The 20,707-nt window shown below is 47.8% G+C and overlaps 1 protein-coding gene across 1 annotated transcript in view; it reads right to left on the bottom strand.

Annotated features, from left to right (window-relative positions):
* LOC105286592 overlaps positions 1-16,928 on the bottom strand; it is an 82,077-nt gene extending 65,149 nt beyond the window's left edge. Inside the window, exon 1 of the mRNA XM_011351637.3 lies at positions 16,312-16,928. Within this exon, the coding sequence (XP_011349939.2) occupies positions 16,312-16,331 (20 nt within the window). The 5' untranslated portion in view covers positions 16,332-16,928. The remainder of the gene's footprint in view (positions 1-16,311) is intronic.
* Between the last annotated feature and the right edge of the window lie 3,779 nt (positions 16,929-20,707).

The raw sequence follows: 20,707 nt of genomic DNA, 5'->3' as shown, positions 1-20,707 counted from the left end.
GCGAGAGGAACGCCCTTAAGGTTTACCGACGATGCGAGATAACGCGCGAGCCGGTAGTGTAAAGTATACGGTGAATCATCTGTACGTCGTGGCCGGCGGCTGCTTTCGGAGGGAGAATGCTGAAATCGCTCGCTCGCTCGCTTGACGTTACCGGAATCGCGATACGAATCGGCGATTCGAGCACGAGCGCGAGCGAGCGAGTCGCTCAGTCCGAAAATGAACGACTCGACGAGGGAAGGCTCGAGTCATTTATTTTAACGGCGCGTTCACTTGACGGAAGATTTGCGCGTCTCGACGATGCCATTGAACTTCCCCCCGAGGACGACCGAGAAGACACCAGTCGTCGTGATGGTGATCCAACTGTAAAACGCGACCGCAATAAATAAGTGCAGCTCATTTCCCCGGGATAATGAAATTCCCATCGAGCGCAGTCGCGCAACAAGCTCCCGCATTCCTGGATTGTCAAAGAGATCAGAGGAACGGTGCGCCAAACCGCCGCGCCGCGCGTTCCCCGGCGCGGGATCGCAATTTTCGAAGATGGGAGCGTCGAATCGAAGTCGGTTGCAAATTGAAGCTAACTGTCCGCCGGTCGTTTTGCTCGTCTCGGCTAGACAACTCCCACGTAGCGTGTTGCGGTCGGCGAAATTAACTGCTGCTCCAATCAACCGGCCGAGCCCGCGCAACAGGACGATGAGCGGCGCGGTGGCCGCAACGTCGATTCCGCTCACCCGGACCCGATCCCGGTGAGAGACCGTCATCTGCGCCTTTCGCGGTTTCCCGCTCTCGCAGCGTACGCTCTTTGTAATGCATCTCCTCCGTCGAGGAAGGAGCGTAAGTAGGTCTGCCTCGTCCGGCTGACCAAACCGCTCGTCCACTCGCTCGCCCGCGCGCGAGTTACACGCTGATCCGCGAAATTAACTGCAGCGATGCTATGCGAGATATACTGTTACGAGGCGCGACGGAGGAGAGTTAGGTTCATTCCATCGGAGATAAACGCCGATCCCCCGTGCATCCCCGTTTCCGGCGCGAGGACGTGGCCGACCTCGAAATCTCGAGGTAACGGCGCGACCTTGCGCTTCATCGGCCGGCTAACAGCTGTTCCTCCGTCCTGTTCCGCCGGTTGGTCGACAGGCAGGATCGGAGCGAACGGTCGCTGTCTTCCTCGCCGATCTTGACGAGCGCTTGCAAGGCAAACGTCGCCGCGAGCCGCCTCGGCACCGCGACGATTCATTGTGTCTTTTTGCACACGGTGCGGTACCGGTCGTCTCTCTTGTAATCGTGTATACGAGGTGCACGAGGAGTGGGTATGTTCCTTCGAGATTGAACACTCACCGCGCACCTATCTAAACACATCCGAGGGTTTACGTTGTCGCAACAGATGAATAAATAAGAGAGACAAATTTATGGTACTGTTTGCTCTCTACGCTGCAAGCTTGTTAAGCCCGTTTTCGACTGTGCAATATATTGCGCAAGATTCGACGCAATTTCGAAAGCGAGAGATATTGCAGAATATCGTACACAAATTGCAAGCAAATTGCACGTGCTTCGTAAATTGCGCAAGATATTGAAAACGTGCTCTGTTCCTGAGCGATTTTTTGTCTGCTGGCATGCGCCACGGTTTCTACGTTTCGAGATCTGTTCCTTTTAGCTAAATTGTCTGCACTAATGCAAGAAGTATGTACATCTGTTCGTTTTAGCTGCCTGCACTAGTGCAGAAAGAACCTCGAAAAAGAACAAACTTTTGTTACTTGTTTGTTTGTGATTAGTGCGAGATTATAACAATCGTCTCGCTATTCGCCTCTGTATTATTCGTTTTGTTATGCATGTTCCTATTAATGAGCACGCTGTTCCTACATAACTGATACCTTCCCCCATGTTTTCAGTTTGCACACATTGCGCAAATCTTGCGTCAAATAAAATGTACAGTACAAAACACAATACAATTCAACGCAGCAAAAACTTGCTTAAGAAATCGTGTCAAATCTAGCGCAATATTGCATAGTCTAAAACGGGCTTTACTTCTACCTGGATGCTGTATAACGACGTAAAACCGCATATGCATGACGTCTCTTTTACGTAATTATGATATCGCTTCGGTCTAACGTTGGGGGTATCTCGCGACCCCAAAATTCACCCGTTCGAGCATCCACAGCAGGCACTTGCACTTTTTCCGATCGGTACTTTTGCTGCGATCGCTCCGACATCATTCTTATTATAGTCTCGCGCAGTCGTATCACGATCCTCTCGCACGCTTTTAACATTCTTTCCTGCTACGATCGTGCGCCGCAGGGTCGATCATTTCCACGACGCATTCTGATATTCGGATAATAGCACGCCGCGAAATTGCACCTTGTCAAGGCATGGAAGGCATTAACTCGCATTCGCGCGGAGCATCATAATACGCAGAGAGATCACGGACGGCGCATCCATCGGCGTGCGTGTCGGCGCAAAAATTTGTTTGGCATGCAAATACGAAAGTGAGAGGGTTCCGACCTGCATAAAACGAGCCGGCGAGAGTGTTTCTTGGTGTGCACCTCGTCGGGAGAAACGGTGGGTGGCGAGGCCTGTCCTGCACCGTTAAGGTCAACGTACAAACACAACAACGACCTACGCGATGGTGGAAGGTACTTCCCACTACGGTCCTTGAGCGCGGAAGCGCCTCGCTGATGAGCTCTCTCTGTCTCTCTTATCTCTGTATTTCACTTATTAATTCCTCCCTTCGCAGAGAGTAATATTATCAATTGATTGTGCGGACTTGATGTCTTAACGCTATTGAACACTGACATTATTAATGCACATTTTAATGCATTATTACATAACGATAAAATTAATTGTTGTCGGAAAAAAATAAAGAAGAATTTAAAAAACTAGAAAAAGAAAAGCGTTTCACTTTATTGTGCAAAGTATTAGTACTTTGTGAGATACAATCATGATCACGACTTTGAATACGAATTTTTACAATTACAATTAATTTTATCACACCATGGAACTCAAGAGTGGCTTTTACGAGGCAACCCCTTTCCTCTTTTTAGCATGCAAGCCCCGTTTTCCTGACGGTAAGAATCCTCGCAGTAATAATCGCAGGAGTCGCTCGTGCTTGCGACTGGCGCGAGTCATGTAAGTCGTGCACGAGGCATGGCGATCAATTCACCGGCGGAATCTATGGTTACTCGTGCTGCGCCGCTCCGGAGGAAGATTGAAGTGTCCCGGGGCGAACGATACGCGGAATTATATCCGCGGATGAAGATGCAACGACCGAACAACGGCTGGAGCACCGATAATCGTTCCCGGCCGTCTACCACGATTAACGCTAAAAACCTTGCGCCCGATCAACATTTAAGAGCCGGGGCGAGGCGCGGGAGAGGACGTGGCGGAGGCCAATCCCGGGGAACGGGGGACGGGCGGGACGTTTTGTGTTAATGCAATTTGTTCGTGCTTCTTTACGCGGAAGAGGGATTTGATGCTCTGCTGCGCCGGCCGCGGGGCATGTTGGCGTGTTCACGCGCTTCCGTACCACCACAAAGGCATATACGGCACGGCATATAGTGGTGTACAATATAATAATGTTGCGTAATACGTTGACGTCATTGTCGGCCGCGTATCTTGTCTCTCTTCCTGCTGCGACGTGCAGTATCCGCGTTCGCAGCACTCGCATCTCGCGCGCGGCCGGCTCGGGCTCGGGAGGCTGGAACACGCGCTTAGACGCTTTATCATGAAATTCGAAAAATCCTAGGGCTAGTATTAGGTATGCATGAATGATAAGATCCGTCTGACTTTAATCACACAAAAATTCCCCATTCCTGGAGAATTTTTCTGGCGAACCCTTTCAGCGGCACATTGCTCATCTTTTTATTCGTATGCGTCTTCGGGGGAGCGGCGATTAATTTAACGATGAGTACTCCGGCTTTCTTGATGCCTGCTTAATTTATCCTTCGAGAGGACCTTCGTGACGGCGCAGGCAGATAAAGCGATTTATTTGCGAGCGCCCCGGCACTGCGTGCGGCGCGTAAAATTACTCGGCAGAAAATGTAACGGCAGGAACGATCATCGATCGTTCGTGTCTTTAACGATCGGGCTTTCCATCGGTCCGCCCGGAACGTTCCGGCGGTGCACTTAAAACGCAGAAGACGAACAAGAAGACGAGGTGGGCGCCCGCCGCAATGGAACCCGCGAGAGGCGGCCTCGTAAAAGGGAGCGTATCGGCTCCGGCCGCACGTAGATACGCCGAGCGGATAAAGAAGAGGAGCCTGGCGCGAGAAATGGACGCGCAACGTGCCACGAGAAGGAAAAGGGAGCGTCTTCCGGTGTTGCAGAGAAACCGCGCCGCCATCATAAAAGTCAGCCTGGCCGATTTAACGATCGCGCTCACACCCCTCGCGAGAGGGCGGCCGGTTCCGCGGCCGCGGAAAAGACGCGGTAACTCGCTCGAATCGCGCGATATTTCATTGTTCCACCGGGGGTGGGACAGACCTCGTTCCCCTGCGCTCGCTGGAAATGGCGGAACCCCACGGGGTCGCGGGATATGATCTTAATTAGAAATCATTTAGAGGAGTCTGTAAATCACGCTCGACGAGTGGCAAGAGGTATTTATTGCCGTTCCGCGATGCGTCTGTTACGGCCGCTCGTACTGGCACGTTAAGAGAGGAAAAATGCTCCCCGCGAGAAAAATGCAGCCTTACGAGTCTACCGATCTCATCACCGGGATGCGTTATGGATATTCTAGCGTGATGAGGTTACTTAAAATGTCGATTTAATAACAGTTTTATGAGCGCTCTCTGCGTGACTCGCTTGGGTAATTGAGGAAATCATAAGGGGGCAACATTTGCTGCAATTAGAAATATTAATCACATTTACCGTTTTCAATGACTCCCCCTTAGTCGCGCTTGTAGTTTCAATTGTCTCCAACGCGCGTACCACAACAAATCTTTTATTATAACGAGTAGAACACAGGCGCGCGCTATTTTATTTTTCAATATTAATAATGTTTTCGAATAATAATATCTTAAATAATCCTTTAGATCGCCAGAATAAATGAAAAAGTTCTAGCCATTAAAATTTTTTTCTTTTCCGAGGAGTTCTGTGCTATTTATATTGTTATTTGGCATATTGCCTAGAGTTCTCGATGATTTAAAATTCGTTAAAACAATAAATGAAAAAGTTCTAGCCATTAAAATTTTTTTCTTTTTCCAAGGAGTACTGTGCTATTTAACAAGCCAGTTTTGGTCAAGAATAAAGGAATTTGGTTAATAGTATCTTATATCTATTATTTATTATATGCACAATTATCACACTCTACCAAATTGTTATCCTCCACGCGAGACAGCCACGCGATGGTAATCTAAACTGAACATAACGCACAACACGAATCGAGATAACCAATCAGCGTCGCGGAAAAGAGGCAACAATGATTTCGATTTGATTTAACACGGCTTTTTTAAGAGTGGAATAAATAAATAAATTTATTTATTTATTTATTTATTATATTATATACTTGATAAAAAGTCCCTCTCTAACGCAAAATTAATTAACAAAATCGGCTTGCACAAACAGATCAGAATGTTCACGTTAATTTCTTCTTTCAAGTTGTAGCACAAATTTCCCAGTACTACCTGGATGTATTTCAAAAGCCTGGTCGCAGTTACCGATTTACGCCGATCATTCAGCGGAGATGCGATCTTGAAGAAAACCAAAGCCGCGGCGACGGCTATGGCGGCGGCGGCGGAAGCGGAAGCCGATCGTGGTCTTCGCTGGCAGGACTCTCGGGATCTTTCAAAAGGTTTACGCGCGGCGTTTTATGTGTCGACGCGCCTCGTGCGCTCCGCTCCGGATGTGTTTCTGCGTGCAAGAGCGAAGGGGGCAAGTTGCAAGGGGGAGAAACTGTTTCCCTATTACCAGGCCACCGCCGATTTCCAGGTAAGCCGGACTACCGCGGTGAGGTTTAGGAAGCAGCCCTCACAGCGACTTTGTTGCTCCTTTTTCGCGCGCGCACGCGCGCCTACATCGCTTCTGTGCCGTCATATTTCTCCCTCCCTCTCTGTCTTGTCTTTTTCCCCTCTTTTTTCTCTTCTTCTTTCTGCACTTCGCCTCGTAGGTATTTCGAAATTACGCCGCTGGTGGATACTCTCGACTGATTACAGGCGCGCGGAATCCGTTCGCGGATGACTCGGCTGCTTCGGCTGCATCCTCGTATCGAGTATGAACCTTAAGGGTCGATCGTCGGTCGGATGAATATCACCCGTTGCGAGAAACCGCGAAGGCGAAAGCGGAGATCGGAACGATACGTTGGGAGGCCGTGTCGTTGCGATCGTTGCTTCCATCTACGGAGGATTTCTGAATAGCCAGTTTCTAACACGACTGCGTGAATAATTTAACGTAGCAAGCTATTTCTGCGTCAAACTCCCCTGTGCAAGGCTCTCTCTCTCTCTCTCTCTCGGGAAAAATTGTAAATTTCGTTTTATTTTGTTAATCAAATTTTTATCAAATCTTATTTGATAAATGCAATTTTTCTGTATATATTATTTTATTAATTTTTAACGTTTATTAATTTTTTTAAATAATAAATCCTTACTAGCCTACGTTTTACGTGTCATGTTCCCTTTTACAGCACTATTACTTCATAGGATGATCGATGATTACGCCGAGTCAATAAATGGAAAGTTTAAGCTTCTACTTCCTTATTCCTCAGCCCGAAGCACTACATTGTTAGGAAAAGGTTTACTCCGTTGCGATCATTACGATCATTGACTGCTGATTATATTGTAGTTGCAGCACAGCTGATTACCTTGAGGATAGCAGTCTCTCTTTTTCGAAAAAGAAATTACCAGCAAAAATCTGAGGACACACACAGATACACTTAGATTAAGAGATTAAATTAAATACCTGAGAAATGATTTCACTGTCTATTCTGCGCGCGTGTGGTAACTCGTTCTCTTCTATAAAGTGCTCCGTGTTATCTCATGTTTTTCAGATTTCCGCAATCAGAGAGAGAGAGAGAGAGAGAGAGAGAGAGAGAGACAGAGAAAGACAGAGAGAGCGAGGGGGACTACCGATGTTGCATAATATGACTAATGAAATATTCCCCCACAGTGAACCGCCGTGAGATAAGGATCTGCCATAAATCGTCCGGGGGAAAAATCCAGATAACCGTTATGATCGTTCGCGAATATCATCCCGATACGTACTGACATTTCATGTTCCCGATTGACTCGCCTGATACCATCATTGCTGAAGGTCAGTCCCGCCACGAAGGTCAATCTCGCCCGCCCTCTGTCCGTCCCGCCCGTCATCTTCGTGCTCCTCATCGTCATATCTTCGTGCTCCTCGTGGTCACGCCGCGGATACGACGTAAAAAAAAAAAGAACGAAAAGAGAGGAGGAAAAGGGAGAAAACGGAGAAGGAAAGAAGGACTGGGTGACTGGCCGGCTGACTGAAGGCTCGATCGTAATTGCAACGGCGTCGAGTCATGGTCACGACGACAGTCAATGTCGTTGTCCTCTCCCTCGGCTGCGCCGCTGCCTCACTCCGCGCTCGGAGTATCCTTGCCCCGTCACGAAAGTGAAGAAAGTCGGAATTTATCCGTGCGATCCGGCCGGGAGAAAGGTCGTGACGTAAATCACCTCCTCGGGTTACGTGTCTCGCTCACTTTCGTCACTGATCGATCGCGCGTTCGTCACGGGATTTCGTGATTCTCGACGTCATCGTGGCCCCCGAGTCATCAGCCCCGCGACAATCTCGAGAATTTAGGGGAACGGAAGCAAGGATCTAAAAGTACTAGATTATTTTTATTAAATTGAATTATTTTATATGTAAAATTATATAGAAAATTAAATTGAAATATCTTATGTATTTAAACATTGAATATTTTCGTAAAATATCAAGCAATTATGCTTTGTAGTAGCCAGAAGAAATAAATTTGTTCCACAGTGCTCTTATATTAACCGGATTTGCGGTGCATCGCTTATTTGCCGAGCTAACTGGTACATTGCATAAAACACAGGCCACGTAATGCAAAGTATATCGCATGACAGACCCATTGGATGGTACATGGATCAAATCCAGCACCTGTTGCGCAGTAATAACCGCTCCACTCGCGTGACAAAGTGCAAAAACTTAATCTCTCGACAGAAGTCGACAGTCGACCCGGTTATGGAATTATCCCGGCGTAATTACGAGATAATCTTTGCGCGATTCGCGAGTACAGCTAGCTAAATAACACGTCTCGATGATTATCCTTTAAGTCATTCCATCGGCGTCCCCGTACGTTTACACGTGTGTACGTGCCGCAGAAAACGCGATGGAAATCATCGGATTCGTCGACGCGACGCGCTCGATCGTAGATCGGCCGCGGCCGTGTAGCGCAATTAAAACGTTTATCAGATTACAGAAAATCGCCGTCATTATCATCACTTTACGGGAGGGTGCACGTGTAACTCCCTCGGAAGTGGTAACACGGTTAATTATAAAGCTGCGTCCGTTTACGGTGGATTTGCCTGTTACGTTAGCGTGACATAATCGAGCATGTTTTGTCGCGGCCTGTCTGTCTTCGCGATAAAACAGGACGACGTTTTGCGAGAGAGGAGTCTTCATTACCTGTGCACAGAGGCGAGCATAATTTAATTAAGCAAGCTTTCCTTGCTTTTTGCAAAGATGCGCTAAATAATAAACTAAGTACCGCTTCTCTCTTGTGTTTTGCCTCCATCAAAAGGTAATCGTAACGGCGTACATCTTGATTGCTCATAGAAATTGAATAAATCTTTACAAAGTCTGCGCCTGCGATGAATTTGGTCTCATCTATGCGCGTTCGTCACGTATAATTATTATACGTTGAAAATATATGGAAAATATACGTTAAAAGTATACGGTATCGATGCTACGGTTCCTCGCTAGCATAACCGGTGTGACTTTTGTCACCTGCGTACGATTTAACGGAACATCCGGTACCTCGGCTAGTTGAACACCGTAATTGACTTACGGGGAAGGCTGTGACTTTGAATTTGAGACCCGGTGACTGCCAGAAAACTTGAAATTCGCGATACTCACTGATAAAAAGCAGAGCAAATTTACATTTATCTGTTTCTTGGTAAATTTATTTTATTTAAAAATATGCATTTTTTCTCTTGGTTTAATTGAAAATACAAGAATATTATGAAAAACTTACGATCTGGCGTGGGATTTTATTCTCAGTATCGTGATATCACAGTATTTCAGCAAAGTATGGCCGTATCGGATCCACATTAGAGGATCGGGTGCCACGAAACAAAAGAAGAAGGCGCTTACAGTGATTCATAAGTTAAGTCCGTAATAAGTCACGTACTTTTACCATCAGACAGTAAACTGAAAAAATATTTAACGGAAACTTGATTCCATTGGAATGGCAATTTGAACGTTTTGAAGTAAAATTACAAATCGCTCTGTCGCTCTTTTAACAGCGCATATCGAAGGTTAAAAATGACCACCGATTTTCAGTAAGATGATGTTAAAATGTTTATCAGTACTACTCTACGTTATTAAGTAATTTCTAATTATTAATACTCTAATTATTAGAACAGTAAACGAGTAAAACAGACGAGCGAAAGTAATTATTACTTATTACTTGTTTTTCTGTCGTTTTGCAATTTTATGTATGAATCTCTTAATGAAAACATCTTATTGCGGGATGAGTCTATATAGAGGATCGACAGAGAAAGGTCACTGATTCATCAACTGATAAGCATCGACCGTGATAACCACGCTATTCGTGACTGAATAGCAGCGATGGTTAAACTACCGTTTAAATGACCAATAAATTTATCTTGGCTCAGTGGTCAGTCAGAAATCGAGTTAGGCGATCAGTTTTCTGGACCGCCTGCCTCGGCCGCGGTCATAAGAGCGCGCAATACGCTTTCGATCGGTCACGTTCGGTAATCGCTGCTGCGCCGGTTATGAATAATTTACGTCCACCTGCGACTACTCAAGATTCATGGCATCCGATTTATTATATTCGCGCTTGCTGCGCCGAGCTTATTTAAACGGCACACAGCCGTCTGTTTTAACTGCAGTAAACTCGTGCGCAGCTTTGAGACACAATTGGATTAACAATTGGATTATTTTATACAATATTGCGTTTTACTATAAAGATTACGTGTACGCGATATTGACTGCGTCTCGCAACGCGCATCGGGAAAAATCCGAGCGATATTGGAGCACGTGCTGTCGACGGAAACGACCGGCGATCGGCTAAAATTTGCACATTTACCGGTGAAATAGCGAGGCGAAACCTATACCTATAAATATACGTCTCAGCTGCCACTTAAGATGCCACTTGTTGCTTTCTCTCTTTTGCTCTGATTTTTACAGTACAACAAATCGGGAGAGAGAAGAATAGGAAGAGCGGGGAAATTGTTCTGCGGGAACAATGGAACGCAGAAGCGGCGCGTTCGAACGAATATCCGCGCCGACTAAAAAGATTAAAATAAAGGATATTCCAGGGGGCGATCCGGGAATGAAGCGTAACAAGGAAGGAACTCATGGCAGCATGAGAGCTTCGGAATTACGTGATTACTAATACCGGGCTGCAAATAGAAGCAGAACGCATAACTCCGAACGTGCGCGCTTCCCGCACGAGAGTGCATTCTTCAGAATATCTTTCCGATAATTAGATCGCATCCAGAAGACGAACAAACGAACAATCGCACGCGATGCGTTCCGCAGTTCCGCACGTGTGTCTATACACACATTTATCGAACAACAGTTGCGTCCAATGGGAACGTTCGCATTACGCTATCCCGATCTTGTCGATCACGCGACGCGAGATTCTCTCAGGGAGAGGTAAGAAAACCGCTGATATATTTCTGCGGTCTTGAGGATCGATCGAGGCTGGTTGGCTGGTAACTTACAGGAAGGTTTTTCACCTAAGCAGCCCGCCGCGGGGAACGGCTGCCCGCGCCCTTGATGGGCCACGGGCTAATCGCCTGGAACGCGAGAATCAGACCGCAACCGAGAAGAGAAGCGAAGGGAAAGGCAGAAAAAGAGACGGACGAAAGCGGTGTCACGGAAGATCGGGGATTTTTCTCTGAATTTTACGCATCACGAAGCAGCCGCAGCAGCGCGGGGCGGGGCGGGGCGGGGCGGGGCGCGGCTACGTGCCGCGATTCGCGCGATGAATAAAAGATGTATAAAATATGTATTATGCGGCGAGAGCCGGTCGGCGGCCTCGTCCCTCGTCGATGTATATCGATATATAATATTCACCGTTTGCTCAGCTGCGTTATTAACGTCGCTTGCGGTCGGCCAGCGCATCCCGTGATCGATTATATCCCAAGGACGAGGATATTCCTCCCCCTCCTCCCCCGCGCGCCCACGTAATTATTATCCGTAATTTCACTTTTTAGCCAAGCGATATATCGCCGCGATATAAGATACGTGGGATAATCCTCGCGCGATTATTCGCGTGGCGAACGTGCATGTGCGGGCTCGCAGATGCCCGGGACATGAGATTTACCCGGATCGACCCACGTGAGTGATGAAAATGCAGATGCGCAATTTACGGCGGTATCCGCGGGATTACCGAGGAGCCGACACGTGGGGCCGCGCGGCGCGCACGCGAGGCGACCATTCCTCCCGTAACGGTAACGATATTAAGATACGGCGCCAAACGCGGCGTAGATTGATGCTCGCCGCCGGAAAAACGGGGAAATCGTTCGCACACGCGTGTCATTACGCGTGTCATCATCAGCCTCGCCGTAATCATCCCGGCGGGTAATCAATGAGGTGGCCACTGCGAGCGGAGACACGCGGCGACTACGTTAACGTCGCGATTAGCCGGATAAGCCCATTCATTACGCCGCCGATGGATAATGAGCCGGGCGTGGCAGCGGCGTGAACAGTCATTTTAATTCGGTGCTTCCAAGCGAGGACGGACGGCTATCTCGCACCGGCCGCGCCGGTCACGGGCCAGGGTTTTCCCTCGCGGCGAAACGCGGGGCGACGGCGACGCTCGTAAAATCCCGCATCGACCGCTACGCGCGCGGAATCTCTCTTCCGCGATCGCTTCATTAAGGATTTAGATCGCGGGATCCGTGGGCGTCGATTACCGCTGCGCGAAGAAATCGGAAACTCGCGCGGCGTATACGCGGCGACGTGGTGGATCGTAAAGCGCGAGGACGACATTCCTGTCGAGTCACCCGTGAAAAAGCTTCCGCGTTGGGCGCTTCCATCATTCCGCTCGGCGGACGAGCCGAAAAATCGGCGCGCATCTCAGGCACGCGCTCGTAAAACCGAGATTGGGATGCATCAGCGGGATTTAATCGCGCGACCGAACGAGACCATTAATTCGCCGCTCGAAACGACAGCGTGGAGGAACGTGTAGCGAACGATTCTCCACTTTCCTCCGTCCTCCGTGTGTTCGTCTATTCGATGCACCGTAATGGAGATATTTTTCTACCGTACGTTACTTGATCGATGTCTCGCTGGTTTTAATCTTCATAATGATAAACGCGCGCATCGCGCTCCGCAAACGGGACCGTGATGAAGCAGAATCGAATCTTTGCGATTGCGCCGGCTGCGGCGTTTATCTCGGTAAACTCTAAATTATTCCTGCTGGCCGTCCGAGATTATGATACCGATTATCGTATCGAGAGAAAGGCAGGCACGCCATCGGAAAAGTTAAACAAACTCGGTCATGTGGAAGATTGCATTGATTTAAGCCGGCGATCGAGGAAACTGGAGCGTTTCCGGGATTACGATCCAGGGCGTATTGACAACGACGTCACGGAAGATCTGAGAGGCCGGGAGGAATACAAGCTCTAGAACTAGCTGTAAATTAACCACACACCGCGATCCGGTATTCCTCCATGTACACGTTCCCGCTCGTGTATATATGTCACGCTGCACATATGTATGTACTTTATACTTTATATCGTAGTAACGTGTGTATTAGCGTGCGTATCATTGGTATATCAGAGAGCCTTGTTACATCTCACTTCGCGTCATTACGTTTGACGATCCACAGACACCGGAACATGTCGCCGATAAAAACGAAGAGAATAATTGGTAAATATTCACTTATGGTCAGCACCCGCAAATTTCAATGACCGTGACATATGTTATAGAGGTCATCATTCTAAGTAACCTTCTGCAAGTTTTAGCCGTCGCTCGTTGTTTATTAAAAAGTTATTAAAAAAAAGTTTAATGATTTCGCACGACTTTTCAGCTGTCCACGCGAAGCAAGAACATGATATTGATATATATTACAAAGGTCACTTTCTCGAATAACCCGCACTAGGTTTTAGTCGTCGATCGTTGTTTATTAAACAGTTATTAACAAAAGAAGTTTCGAAAATGTAGTAGTTATTTTGAATATTCAAAGCATAAACGACGAATATGTATATGAACGAAGGAAGGAAAGTCATTTAAAGCAGTGAATCGTTAATATTTAGAATAGTTTGTTTTAATATAAGTACAAAGTATTCTCTGCTTTAACCTAACCTAACCTAACCTAACCTAAGTTTTTAAGTAAGGTCCTTTAGAGAAAATCTTTGAACTACGATAAATAAAAACTTGGAATGTCGAATAGATTACTACGTCATAGATAAACACGACTGTTCCTCATTTACAACTCTCCTATACCAACTATTCTCTGCTTTAATAAAAAAAATATATTAATGATTCACTGCTTTAAATGATTTTCCTTTGTTCATACATGTACTATTTTACATACACATTAGTAGTTTATACCCGATACCGTGTGTTCTGCCAATAATTGTAGTCAAAGGGTATGTCCTTGACAATATAAATTTAATGAAAATCCTTACCATGTACATGGTGTCCAATAATTACGTATAATTTGTAAGATTTATTTTGTTAATAACTTTTTAATGAACGGTGAGCGACGGCTAAAACTTGTTGCCTGTTACTCAGAAAGGTTACCTCTATAACATATGTCAAGGTCATTGACATTTGCGGGTGCTGACCATAAGTGAATATTTACCGAATAATTTTCTAATTATTTACAATAAGGAAGCCACCTTCGATTTCAATAATTTTTTAATATGTCATCAAGATCATTAGACTGAGTGACGTTGCGTGAAGATTTTAGCCAGCGCTCGTTGTTTAAAAAATTATTAAAATCGGCAGGTGAAATTATCATAATTTCCATTACCGTTATAGTCATCGATATTATTAATCGTTCGCATTCCTGGTATCGTTAACATCTTCTATGCAAATCAAATAAAAGATTTAACAAAGAAATACGCGAGATGTGAGAATGGATGAGCCGGGCGTTGCTAATATCGTAAAAGTGCAGAAGGAAAATTGCGGTGGAGATCCAAAGACGATACACTTTGGAAAATCTCTGGACAATTGGAGGCGCTACGGGTGTAAATGCAACGATTCCGTTGCACCCAGACACCACGCACGGCACACGTGTGTGCGCGAGTAAATGCACGCACATGCACGCATCTCAGCAGCTGTCGGAGTAGCTAGATCGTCCGTGATCGCTTCCTTTCTCGGCGCATGCAAACCAGTGCACGATCCTTCCAAGCACTGTGGTTAATGTCCCGTTTGATTGGTCGGCGCTCCAATGTACGCGATCGCGGTGAACGATCCATCGGAGACGATCGATCGCGAGATCGAGAACAACCTCGTCTCCGCGAGAGAGGAGTTCATCCTTTTTCGCTAATCTTCGCAATGATGAGCGCTCATGCTCGTGCTTGAATTTGCCGTAGGTATCGCGAGATCTTTGAAACAATCTCGCCAATGTTGCGGAGGAAACGGTACGTGGATATTGTTCGTTCTAGCTGAATGAGGAGCGCCAAGTCTCACGTTTAGGGATACGTATCTTGGAAAAATTTCCAAGACATCTGTTTCTCTCTCTCGAATTTTTATCTGTCGTTCAGTATTTTATAGATATTTTATATGTATTTTTATATATATTTTATGTAATTTGCGTCACGTGTGAAATGTTGAAGCTTGGCGAATGAAGCTGGCCGATCTCGAATCGCGATTGCAATTTGTCATCCGAAAGAAGAGCAGGGCGGGAAACGGTTTAGGTATAGATAGAGCAGACCGATAAATTCCATCGGAGATATCGAGATAAGCTCCATTAATATCATCACTTATTGATACCAGTGCAGAACTATAGCAAAAATGGTGAAGAACAGGCTTGCAGAAATTAGAGTGAGATAAGAGATTGCAGTATATAAGATAACCGATAATTAATAATTCTCGAGGCATCCGATAAGTAGTAATATACGGCGCGCGGTAATTGTGGCACATGCCTCCATGCGATATAATACTCGAAAACAGGTTTTGCATTAATAACATTACGTTTTCGAGATTACTACATCATTTTACTCAGGTGTTACGAGCCAAAAAAATTCCTATTACACACAAGCATAATAATAATAATAATAATAATAGAAAATATCTCAGCGTATCCGTGCGTTTCCAGATTTCGCTATTGATTCATATCTACGAATTTCTGTTTCACAAGAAGATTACGCGCCCGTCATTATACATACCGCACGCAATGAGGTCCGGTGCGGTTTGCGCAAAAAGGAAATTCGCGCGCGCCAGAATGACAACGGTTTCTACTACTGGCTGGTCGTCGTAAAAGCGCGGCAGCAGTCGATTGAGATTCGTAACGGGAAGACGGTATTTTCGCCGCGTTCCGAAAGAAAATGCCAATTATTTAGACCGCTACGAGGAGGCGGTGCGCGCCTTCTTCTCGGAAGATCGGATACCGAGTAGCCGAAGAACAAATTAACCGGGTACATATTGCGCCGTTCCGCATCGAAATGGTCGATTAGGTATTTCTGAGGGAGCCCCATGCGCGTTTTTCGTATCAGCGCGGCGAATCGCGGCCAAGCCGCGAAAAATGCGCGCGGGGCGATACTCCCGATCTTTGCGTAAATTAGTCGGCGCTTAATACGATGCTGCGGAATTGTCTTAAATGCTGCGGAACCGCCGCTACGGAGCTCATCGAGCCGACGATTCGGTATCGCGCGTGAAATTACACGGATTCGTAAGCGCATTACTTTAATCTACTGACCCGGGGATGCAATTAATGACCGGTTCTGACGATGACTGGTTCTGTAATTACGTTAAGCATTTTTCGCGAGAGATACTGCAGCCTGAATTTTACTACAAAATCAAACCGGCCTTAAATCAAGAAAATCATCGTGTGTGCGAGAAAACGTTCGCGACAACGTAAATGTACGCCGCAATTCCCTGAAATCGCGTTGCGCGACGATCAACTAACGTAACTTAAACTAAATGAATTCATCCCGATCCGCGAGGTCAATCAACGCTTGGTCCTCAAGGATGTTCACTTACAGCGTGATCTTCCGGTCCATCCTAGCCGATGAGAGATAGTGCGCGGCCGATGTTCTCCCTGGAGCCCTCGCGCCCTCGTCGTCCGGTGGGGAATCAGTGCTTCAGGACCGCCCGAAGGGTCCGCCGGGTCACGAATCACAGAAATCACTCGTAGAAAGCGAAAGGCGATGCGGATACGCACGCGGCCGCGGTTTCCGCGGGTTCACCACACGTCGTCGCTCCTACGCAAGAAGGAGAACGGTCCCCCGCCACTCGCGCGCGTCTGACGCGCCTGTTCACTTCCACTGACGGAAGTCAATGGGACATCCCGCGCGCGCGACGGCTCCCCTTGGGGCGTGCAGAAGAGCGGGCGAGCCTGACGATTCTCTTGGCGATCGCGCGCGGTTCTCGTACTCGCAGCAGCGGGTTCACCGGTGTAGATCGAGAACGGACGCTACGAGCCGCGGAGGTTCACGCGGTACCTCGGTACCACGGCGGCGCCGGCTGTAGAGAGAGTGCAGACCGCCTAGAGCCGAAATAGAGCAACGTCTGCGCACTCTGTTCTCCGTCCGTAACACTCGGCCGAGATAAACGCCGCACCGGTGGCCGCCGCGCTCTTCTTCCACGGTCGCGGAAGGTGGGAAGATCAGGAGGATAGAAGGAGGAGGAGGAGGAGGAGGAGGAGGAGGAGGAGGACGTGGAGTAGAGGTGACCGCGGTGACGGTGATGACTACTACACGCTGGAGGTGGCGGTGACGTACTGGTGGTGGTAGTGGTAAGGTGAGTGGTGACGGTGGTGGGTACTGCTGGTGGAGGCGGCGGTGGTGGGTACTGCTCGTCGTGAGAGGATGCTCGCTGTATGGAGCACTGCACCGTAATGACATGGTCTAGGAGATGCCAGTCAGTTTTGTAATAACGCCGGTAAAAAGTGAATTTCCACCAGGGTGGGGAAACGCGCCTAAGGCCAATCCGAGGGCACGCTGCCCACCACCGGCGACCAATCGGAGCACGACATTCCAGGATGCGAATTATTCTTCTTCCTCGTCGCCGACGTCGGCGTCGGCGTGGTCATCGTCATCCTCGCGTTGCTCTCCGGGCGCTTTCATGACACATCCTCGCCCTGCGCCTCCCCCTGGGACCCCGCCGGGGTAGCCCGAAGGTCTACCTGGCTTTGGGCGAAAGTCTTTGTGATGTTCCGCGGACGTGGTGGAGATTGAATAATCTGCAATCATTAGTCATTACCTAAGTGCCCTAAGTGTGCATTAAACGGAAGTTGTTGACGTACCACCATGAGTACTGTATAGAGAGCGGAATATAATATAAGAGTGCAGCATTGCGTGCACCTCACGACTGTTGCTTAAAGCGTTAAAGAGCTCAGATTAAGATACGTGCGCGTGCGCCATCGTAATCCCGGCTGGATATTATATTAGTTAGCGGGGAAACTTACTTGCTTCTTCAATTAGTAGAGTAATTAGTTCTCGCGCGACCTCTCTTTCTCTCTCAATACGGACCAACAACTACTGGCTGCAACGACCTTCGTGTTAAACACCGACTCGTAATAAATCGATCTGCGCTTGCCGGGTTTGTCACGTTAGATATTTCTTCAATGATCGCTGGAAACCTTGCGGTTTCTGCGCGATTTTAATTAGACGACGCAGCCCGATCATATTTCAATACGTCCCGCTAACAAGACAAGCAATAATCAGTTATAATATATTCAAATACTCGGCGAATCTCCGGTTCTCTTATCGTTCGATCGCACGCGCGTCATGCGTAACGGAAGTTTTCGAGGGAAACCGTTCCTTTGCTAAACAATAATGCGAGACAGATGCGCGCAAAAATCGCATAAAGAAAAAGAACCAGATAAAAAAAAGAGTGTACTTAATTCGATTCAACGGCAATCGAATGAGATAATTGACACTCGTGAGTGCGGCGCTCGGTTTGTCGCTCCGCGAAATTAGCGCTAGCGCGGATAATCACTTTCTCCGCGGAATTACCCGCGTAAAGGGACACACGTCGTTGCGTATGTTGATGGAAATTGAGCGACACACGCGAACGCGAAGGATGACGACGCCGGGGAAAACGGGTCCCGATATATCCGATCCTCCGCTGCATTACGGTCCAGCGCGATGTCCATCTCATCACTCCCGTCCGTCTCCCTGCGGCGCGCGATTTAAATTTAATCGTAATGGGCGGTACAGTTAAGGAGGTAGCAGTATCATCGCGATAATGTATGCGCCGACGTCTCACTCCGGCATGATAATTGTCGGGAGAGACGCGGCGCTCGATATTGATATGGAAATGCCGCGACTCACGACGCGTTGCAACATATGTTGCACGCATCAATACGCACCGCGATAAGTCGTTCTTTATTGCATAACAGTAACGTATTTCTTAAAACGCGGCGAGGATGCGCCGCGTCTCCCTCTTATTGCATCGCGTCGTCGTGCATCGGGACAGGTATGTGTCCAGGGTATGGGATACGGTTTACAGCTGTCGATGGAGCTGCGGGTCGAGACCGATTTTACCGTTCGCCTCGCAACGTTTCCATCACACTTGCACTGATTGCCAATTAAGTGCAAACGCGCGGCATAACCGACCGCGTCGGGACCGCGGCGTTATCGTGAGCGCAACGCTATTATCGGGCGATTATTAAGCGATTCGGTTACAAGACGCAATCGATATATGCCCTTCGACTGCATTATTATGTTAATGCGCGTTGCATGTGCGTTACACGCCAGGCGCATTGTGCTGTACATATATACGCAAAGGGGATCGCAAAGCTGTGCTACTTGTCGGTTCCCGTTCCGGCTCGGGATTATTATTTCCCGCGGCCGTCCCGCGAGTTAATCGCGCGCAATCGCAGCCCGAGTTTACGTACTTCGCCTAATTAGCGCAAATCACGCGCGAGGAATTACGAAGCGTCCTCGCGAGTGTAATTGTCCTCTCCTCGCGGAAGAGAGCGGGCTGCACGCCGTAAAAAAGAGCTGGACGTCGGAATCGCTCATCGGCGGCCTTCTCCACGGCCGGTTACAGTTACAAGCGTCATTAATTTACTACGGACGATAAACGCGGGACGCGCCGTGCAAATCTTTGCAGGAGCTAAGCATCGAAGGAGGTTTATCATATTCCGCCTCCTTTTTCCTTTTTCCTTCGCCGTGTCTCGTATCAGCAGCGGGCAACGGAGCGCAGAAATCTGAAGCGCGCGGAAAGAAAAGGTGGAAGAGAGAGCGGAAGAGCGGCTCGAGAACGGGAGAAAGGAGGAAAGCGGCAGATGGGAGTAAGCAGAGTAAGAATTCTCGAGCTCCCTCTCTCCTCCGCTCGCAGTAAAAAGGGCTATTGTTCAGCAGGAACTACTGTCGCTTCGCGAAGCGTTTCCGCGAAGATTCCGCTTCGCACTCGGCTAACGGCATCCCGCGCATCGTCCGCAGGGAAATTGCCAAAGTGGCAGGCACCGGCAGGCATTCCGCGATAGGCGGTTTCCGCGGCCGCAGCTATAGCAAGAAAGGATGCTTTTCCAGGATTCGCCGCTCCGAGCGCTTAAGCGCGTCTTTAGTAATAAACGGATTCGTAATGGATTCCGTGTGCTCGTGTCGGTTGCGTGTGCTTCTCTCTTGCGCTACAGCTGCGAAGATGCATCAGATGCATTTTAATTATTTGATACTTGCAAAAATGTTGTAAGATTACAACAAATTGAAGAATTGGAAGCATTGAAATGAACGAAAACTCATCCCAAACGTTAAAAGAGCTCGCAGGGCAGCTTGGAGTTAATGAATCAACGGTATCCCGCCATTTGAAAGCAATGGGAAAGATTCAGAAAAGAAGAAAATGACTTTAATATCGTATGAACTTTCGCAATATGTATTAGTTATGCGAATAGTTGGATCGACGAACCTCTCGAAGAGGCAAATGCGTGAGAAACGTACGAGTTTCTGCAATGGAATTGCACGAAATCTATGAGCAATGCGATCGCTTGCTCTCGTGCTCGGCGCGAAGGAATTTCGTACGAATTTCCAGAAACGCCTCGGCGGACGCTGGGTGCTCGTCTAACGGGAAACGCGCACGGCGAAATTTGCGAAATTGTCGACAGTGCACATGAAGACGAACGAGCTTCTTGCGCGGGGTAGTTTCGCAGAGCGAGGAAACCTGTCGACGATGACACAGGCGGCGAAGAAGAACGTGATCAGCGAGTTGTACTTCTGGATGCTTCCTGCGACGTGGACAATTTTCACATAGCACAGCTTAGTAGCCAGACACACTGAGATTTATCTGAAATTACGAAACAAATTGTAGTGTCATAACTCGGATAAAGGAAGAGAAGAAGGGGGAGGAGGAGTATGTAGACATATTATATTGGGTTGGCCAAAAAGTAATTGCGTTTTTTTTATATAAATAAAAGGCGAATTTTTCATGGGAA

Source organism: Ooceraea biroi, chromosome 10 (assembly GCF_003672135.1).
Source record: "Ooceraea biroi isolate clonal line C1 chromosome 10, Obir_v5.4, whole genome shotgun sequence".
Classification (NCBI taxonomy): domain Eukaryota; kingdom Metazoa; phylum Arthropoda; class Insecta; order Hymenoptera; family Formicidae; genus Ooceraea; species Ooceraea biroi.
The sequence above is the reverse complement of the archived record's forward strand: the minus strand, read 5'-3'. Positions and strand labels throughout refer to the sequence as shown.